At 46.0% G+C, this 6,626-nt stretch overlaps 1 protein-coding gene across 1 annotated transcript; it reads right to left on the minus strand.

Annotated features, from left to right (window-relative positions):
• Positions 1-548: 548 nt before the first annotated feature.
• ID3 (inhibitor of DNA binding 3) lies at positions 549-3,608 on the minus strand. The gene is made up of 3 exons (XM_081923220.1): positions 3,126-3,608; positions 2,141-2,210; positions 549-1,379 (listed from the first exon to the last, which is right to left on the minus strand). The coding sequence occupies exons 1-2, from the start codon at positions 3,450-3,452 to the stop codon at positions 2,154-2,156; spliced, it is 384 nt and encodes a 127-aa protein (XP_081779346.1). The 5' UTR covers positions 3,453-3,608; the 3' UTR covers positions 549-1,379; positions 2,141-2,153.
• Between the last annotated feature and the right edge of the window lie 3,018 nt (positions 3,609-6,626).

Consider the following 6,626-nt stretch of genomic DNA (forward strand, 5'->3'; position numbering starts at 1 on the left):
TGCCTACAGTGCACACAAGTTGTTTTAACACCACCAATAACATTTGCAATATTGTTTATAGCTGGTGCGGCCAATTCCACCTAGCAGATAACTGGATGTTTTCCTCCAAGGCTTCAGCACTCATCAACATTTGCCTTCTTTTTGTGTTGGTAGTGGTTAAAGGCTCCTGGAGTTGTCAAAACGAGACAGCAGCCATTGCACCTATTTTAGGAAACTGCAGTTGCTGCAAGACAAGAGTTTCCAAGTTTTAAGGGGATTAGAATCTGTAGGATCTTCAGATCAACCATCACCAACCTGGTGGGAGTCCCATTTTGGGGACTACAGATCCCATCAGCCCCAGCCAATACAACCATACTGGCCAGAGCTGATGGGAGTTGTAGTCCAAAAAATATGGAGGCCACCAGGTTGGGCCAGGGCTGGCTCAGAATACCTCAAGTGTTTATAAAGAGATGTGAAAAGGGTGATGGTGGTGGTCTGGTCTAAGAAGTTTTTCCCCCCTCCCAAAAAGTTTTCAGATATGTTTTTTTTTATAAAAAACCAGCTTAAAATTTATTATGTAAGAAACTTTTATAAAAAGTTTTTTTTTAACCAAAGGAAGTACAATTCATGGATGCAGAAATTAACCTTCCTGCCAAAAAAAAAGGTACATGTGTTCTCTCTATTATAGAGTTCAACAATAAAAACCATGAGGCGAAACAGCCCCAAGACACCTCAGTTTTCATGTTCTTGAAAGTCCCCGTCCACCCCCCCCCAAAAAAAATGATGTTAAAAAACTATAATCCAAAATATACATACAAGCTGCATATCTGCAAAGTTTTTTTTTGTTGTTGCCCTTTTTTCTGAGCAAACGATAGATCGGTCCACATTTGTCACAAGTTGTTGCAATGTTGGAAGTGTACGATTTCACTAAGAAATCTCCCGACCAGGATCAACGCGAAAAATCTGATGGCTCAGAGCTTTAAAAAAAACAAAAAACTGTCCCGACACACACACACACAAACCCCACAAAGTTTCTTCTTGTGCAATACAGCAATCCGATAGTTAAATCTGAGAGTGGATTAAAAGGTGGGCTTGCTTTCAACCCGCCCGCCCCCCTCCTCTGGCCTGCAAATTTTGTTTTCAGGCAGTTGGAAGAGAACAACAGATTGAGGGCAGAAAGTTGTTTCTGGAAGTCCAGTCAAGGCATCTGAAACTGCCGGGCAAGACCCATGTTCCACAGTTTATCTGGAAGATAATGATGGAGGTCTCTCCATTACTGGATGCACGGGGTTAAAACATCAGATCCTTTTCCCCACTCAAGATCTTTTTTTTCTCTCTCCTCTTCTTCTATCTTCTGTCTCACTGGAGAGAACCAAGTGTCAGGATCCCACACCTGCAGTCTGAAAAAAGGGGGAGGGAAGGAGGGGGAGGAGGCGGGAGAGAAAGACATGTCAGTTTCAGCAACAGATCAGAGGCAGGTCTGCAGACATCCTGGCGCCACAGAGGAAGCCTCTATTTACCTCCAGCTGATAAGGAATCAGGAGCCAACACTCTAAGCTGGAGGTTTGCTAATTGGCACCAAAAATCTAAAGCAGGCGGGGCAGCAGAGGGTGGAATGAAATGGACCCTTCTGTTTTCTAACTTTCTGCAGATGTATCTAAAATTACAGATTCTGAGGGAGGGGACAAACTCTTTAGTGGTGTCTTCCGACTTTAAAAAAAAAGAAGAGAAAAGAAAGAAGAGGGGGGAGAAGAGAAGAGAGGGAGAGAGAAAGAAGAAGAGTGCCTCTTGATTCACTGATTTCAACAGGGCTGTTTAAGCAGCTGCAGAGACTTAAAGCTATAAAAAGAATGACATTGTAAAAATAATGACTCCATTTACAGGCAAAAGCATGGAGGCATCTGAGGCTGCTGCCTTATTGCCAAGCAGTGACAAGGGGCTCTAAAGACCACAATCTGTTCCAGGGAGGGCAGTCAAGTAGGACTACTCTGGAGTAAACATTGGGGTGCAAATCTAGATTTCTAGACTGACTGTAGGGTTTTTAAAAAATATTTTGGTGGTTGTTTTTTTAAATAAAAACCTGCTTGATGACCAGGGAAGTATCTTGCTGGTTGAGATCAGGGATGGGGGAAAAATAATTTGGGTATTTCTTGGCTGTTACCTGTTTTAAGAGGTTAGTGGCAGAGATTTCTCTCCTCTTTTGAGCAAAGTTCTGATGCCAGCTCTGCAGCCTATGAGAGAAGGGGAGAGAAGCGTTAAGGAGATACGGAGTTCACAGTTTAATATATGCCACACGATACAAAAAAATAAAGATAAAGATCGGGAACAGTGAGTAGTCTTTGAAAATGGGTTTGCTGCACAAAGGGCCATGATCCTATTGACTTTTCAGTGGGTTTTCTGCTGAGCAACACCTATTGACTGACAATGCAAGGCTAGCCTAGTCAGAAGTCCCACTACATTCAACAGGGTTTACTCCCAGGAAAATGCCTCGGATTGCAGCCTGAATGGACAGCAGTGCCAATTCAATTTTCATCAAATGTGTTTAGCATGGGGTCCTTGGGATCAGAACCCAAGATTGCTATCTTGGATCCTGCTCAAGTAGTCCCACTGAAACTGGGATCCCAAGCATTTTATTAAGATTTAAAAGATTATTAAGATTAAAAAACACCCTCCCAACAAATAAATACAGTGGATCTTCTTTTGGAGGCAAAGCATTTAGGATCTCAGTTTAGACCACAGCTGTCAGTGGAACCAAAAGCGCCCATAAATCCCTCCCGCCCCACGCATATGGCAGAGAAGAGCGCAAACTGTGCGCCTATTCCCGAGCAAGCAAAGTACTCCCGCAGCGTTTGCGATAGGACTCCACAGCCTTAGAGGCGCACGCAGTTCGCTCAAGGCTGGATAGCGCAAAGCACGACCCACTGCAATTTGCCTTACAGCGCTCTGCGGACCGCAGGCAGGACGCGGCTCCCGCTGGCGCCCGTTAGATCATTACTTTAACTCATAACCCAAATTAGCCTAGATGGCGCGTCTATAGTAACAGCATTTTCCCCGGCTCCCCCCCCCCCCGCCCCTCAACCTTGTGTGAGCCCACGAAGGCTCCCTGGGTTTTCGCCCCCTCTTCCTTCTAAGGGAAATCTCCTTACTTTTAAAGAGAGTAGGGAAGTCTCGGCTGCGGACGGATCTTGCCCCTTCTTTGCCTGCTCCTCCAGCACGATCTGCAGGTCAAAGATGTAGTCGATGACGTGCTGCAAGATTTCCACTTGGCTGACTTTGGTGCCTTGCGGGATGCCCGGCACCAGCTCCCGCAGCTTGGAATAGCAGTCGTTCATGTCGTAAAGGAGGTTCATGGGCTCCTCCAGAGCCGGGCTCTTGTTGTTCGTTCCCCGGGTGATGGCGAGGCTCTGATCCGAGAGGCAGCACACGGCTTCGTAGCAGCTCCTGACCGATCTGACGGGGCTGATGGCTTTCATGGCAGCGAAGGAGGAGAGAGGGATTTGCAGAAGAGCAAGATTTCCTTCCTTAAGGCGGAGAAGTGAGCGATCGATACTGCCGCTTGCCGGCCTGGTTAAATCTCTATTGTGCACACACAGAAGATGCTTCTTTGCAAAAAAGCGAGGGCTGTCACCCCGCTCGGCTTTTATAGCCGAGTGTGAGCGCTCAAGCCCGCCCGCTGATGCAAATGAGCCACCGCGTTCCCCCTCCCACTCCCCTTCGCTCTGATGACAGCGAAAATGTTGGAATGGAACGTTTACAAGATGGTTAAACTGCAAAACAGGTTTCTATTGGCTTCGGCTGACACCGAATAGCAGAGGACATCAAAGGAATGAGGAAGCTCTGATTACAAAGAAGGAGGGGCCAGCTATCAAAAGCGCTTCCTTCCTTCCCTCCCCCTTTCGCTCTCTCTATTCCATTCAATTAAACAGAGATAAATTCGAAATGTGTGCCATTTGCCTTGTCCGATTTAATTCTTATATTTGGGTATGATTATAAAGGGGGAGGGAGGAAGAGCTATTGTGCCGAGAAGAAAAGGGCACATTTTTCTATTACTGCTTCTCTGCCTTCACCCAGCCCTTAAAACGTTCAGGAGCCATAAATCCCATCACGGCAGAGAAATTTCCCAAGGTTTTAGATTTTTTCCCCTCCTCCTCCTCCTCCTCCTCCTCTTCAGGGTTTGGGGGAGGGAATCTTGTAAGGACTTAGTGCCGCCTTGTTCCTCAATTTGCTACTCATATGACCTCCAGACTTTCTGGCGTCAGGAATTATCTTGTGACCAAGTTTTAAAAAAAAATTAATTGCGGGAAAGCTGAGGCTACGATGGAGAAAGCAGATTTGAGCCAGCAATAATGGTAGTGAAACGTGTGTGAGGGAAGGGGGGGGTGGCGGAGGAGATTATGGGGAATTTTTTTACAAGTCATAATTTACTTGATAAACAAATAAACAGGCACACAAAAATCCAGGCAAGACATTGCTAAAATATTTTAGGACAACAGGATTATTTTAGGACAACAGGATTAAAGGGAAGCGGGCAGGAAAGAGGAAATTTGGCCCATCTGAATTCCCTGTCCTACATACCTGAACAATAAATAGGCTGTAATCCTGTGCACATTTGCATGGAAGTAAATCTCATAGGGGCTTATTTCCAAGTAGACAGACATATAGAGAGAGAGGTGCTTTTAAATCTGCTTTTCACTTTAACTGCTGATTTTAATCATATTTTTAAATACATGTTTTAAACTTTTTCTTTGTTGACTATTTTAACTCTCTTGTTGACCATGTAGAGCTTCTGTGTTCAATCAAGTGGTATATGGCTTCTGTTAAATAAAATAAATAAAAGGATGGTGCTTTGTGAATATATTGGGTTGTATCCAGTCAGTGGGACTTGGGTCACAATGAATTTGAGACTCATAGAATTGTAGAGCTGAAAGGGGGTCCCAAGGGTGATCTAGTCCAGCCCCCCTGCAATGCAGGAATCTCAGCTAAAGCATCCATGACAGGTGGCCATCATGCGTTTTCAACAGAACAAGCAGGTCCAACTGGCCATTATGTGGGAATCTGCAGCAATAGCTCTTCCACCTTGCACAAGCTCATGCAAATCTTTTCACTAGGTACCCAAGTGAGTCAAATTAAGATGAACACACCATACATTTAAACCTCCCTCCCATTTTTTTTATACTGGGAATTGTAGTTTATACCCCATGGAGCTACAACTCCCAGCACCCTATTCCCCTCACAAACCCACAGTTCCCTGAGAAGAGGGATTCATTGTTAAACCACTCAGGGAACTGTGGCTCTGGGAGGAGAATAAGGGTCTCTTAACAACATTCGGTGCCCTTAACAAAGTACAGCTCCCAAAATTATTGGGACTGTTTAACGTGCTTTAGATGCTTTTGCTGAGATTCCCGCATTGCAGGGGGCTAGACTAGAAGACCCTTGGGGGTCCCATTCAGCTTTACAATTCTATGATTCTAAGTGGTTTCACACTGCTTTAAATGCATGGGGTCAATGCAGCCTCACTTGAAAGCCCGCTATTGCAAGGAATTAAGGATGGGGAATCCTTATCGACTGTCAGACCATTGTCCCTGACCATTGGCCATGGTAACTGGGTCTCATGAGTGTTGGAGTCCAACAACATCTGGAGGGCCACAAGTCCCTCCCCCACCAACTCTCTTGAAGATCTTGCTTGAGGATGTTGATACAAACGTATAGCCTTTAGTTCAGAAACAGCATTGGGACAGACAGTGCGGGCCATGCAGGGCAGATCAGCAAATGACGCCACCCCCTGAAGCTGAGATACACTGCACCTAGGGCGGACCAGGCACCTTCTAACATTTACAGTGGACACTCGGGTTGCGAATGTGATCTGTGCAGGAGGCACGTTCGCAACCCGCAGCATTTGCAACCTGCAGCGCCGCGTCTGCGCATGCACGGGTCACAATTTGGCACTTCTGCGCATGCGCAAAGCACGATTTAGTGCTTCTGCGCATGCGCAAGTGCCCAAATCCGGAAGTAACCCGTTCCGGTACTTCTGGGTTTGGCGCGGTGCATAACCTGAAAACGCGCAACCTGAAGCGTCTGTAACCCGAGGTATGACTGTACTTGCAATGGGGGATTTTAGTAGGTGTTGTTAATTTACAAACATGACCTGCTGAAATCGCAATGGTTAAAAGATGCAAGATCCCTCTCCCATTTGCATCTGGCCACCCTCATAAGGGTACAAGGCTAGCCAGGTTGAGGGAGGAAAACTTAAAGCTGAAAATTGGGAGGACCCAGCAGAGACAAGAGGAAAGAAATTCTTCTCACAACGCATTGCTAAGCTATGGAACTCACTTCCACATGAAGCAGGCTTTCAGGCTTTCCATAGGCATCTGGTTGGCCACAGTGAAAACCAGGTGCTGATCCGTCAGGCTCTTCTCATGTTCCTAAACCCCTCAAAACACCTTCCATGGGATAAAAATACAGGTGGTGACCATTTTGCACATGTCCAGTTGACATGCAACTGCAGATGCACATGTTGCTTTTGGCCCCAGAAGGGGGCAGAACCAGGTGGGGTGGAATCATAGAAGAATCATAGAATCATAGAGTTGGAGTAGACCACAACCCCCCTGCCAAGCAGGAAACATCATCAGGAAACACCATCAGAGCAC

This window comes from Podarcis melisellensis (assembly GCF_964234715.1).
Source record: "Podarcis melisellensis genome assembly, chromosome: 8".
Classification (NCBI taxonomy): domain Eukaryota; kingdom Metazoa; phylum Chordata; class Lepidosauria; order Squamata; family Lacertidae; genus Podarcis; species Podarcis melisellensis.

Bases quoted from the DNA above. Each gene is read 5' to 3' on its own strand.
- ID3 (XM_081923220.1), bottom strand. From the start codon at position 3,452: ATGAAAGCCATCAGCCCCGTCAGATCGGTCAGGAGCTGCTACGAAGCC. The intron at 2,211-3,125 runs GTAAGGAGATTT...CTTCTCTCATAG, and splicing joins CTTCCCTACTCTCTTTAAAA to GCTGCAGAGCTGGCATCAGA.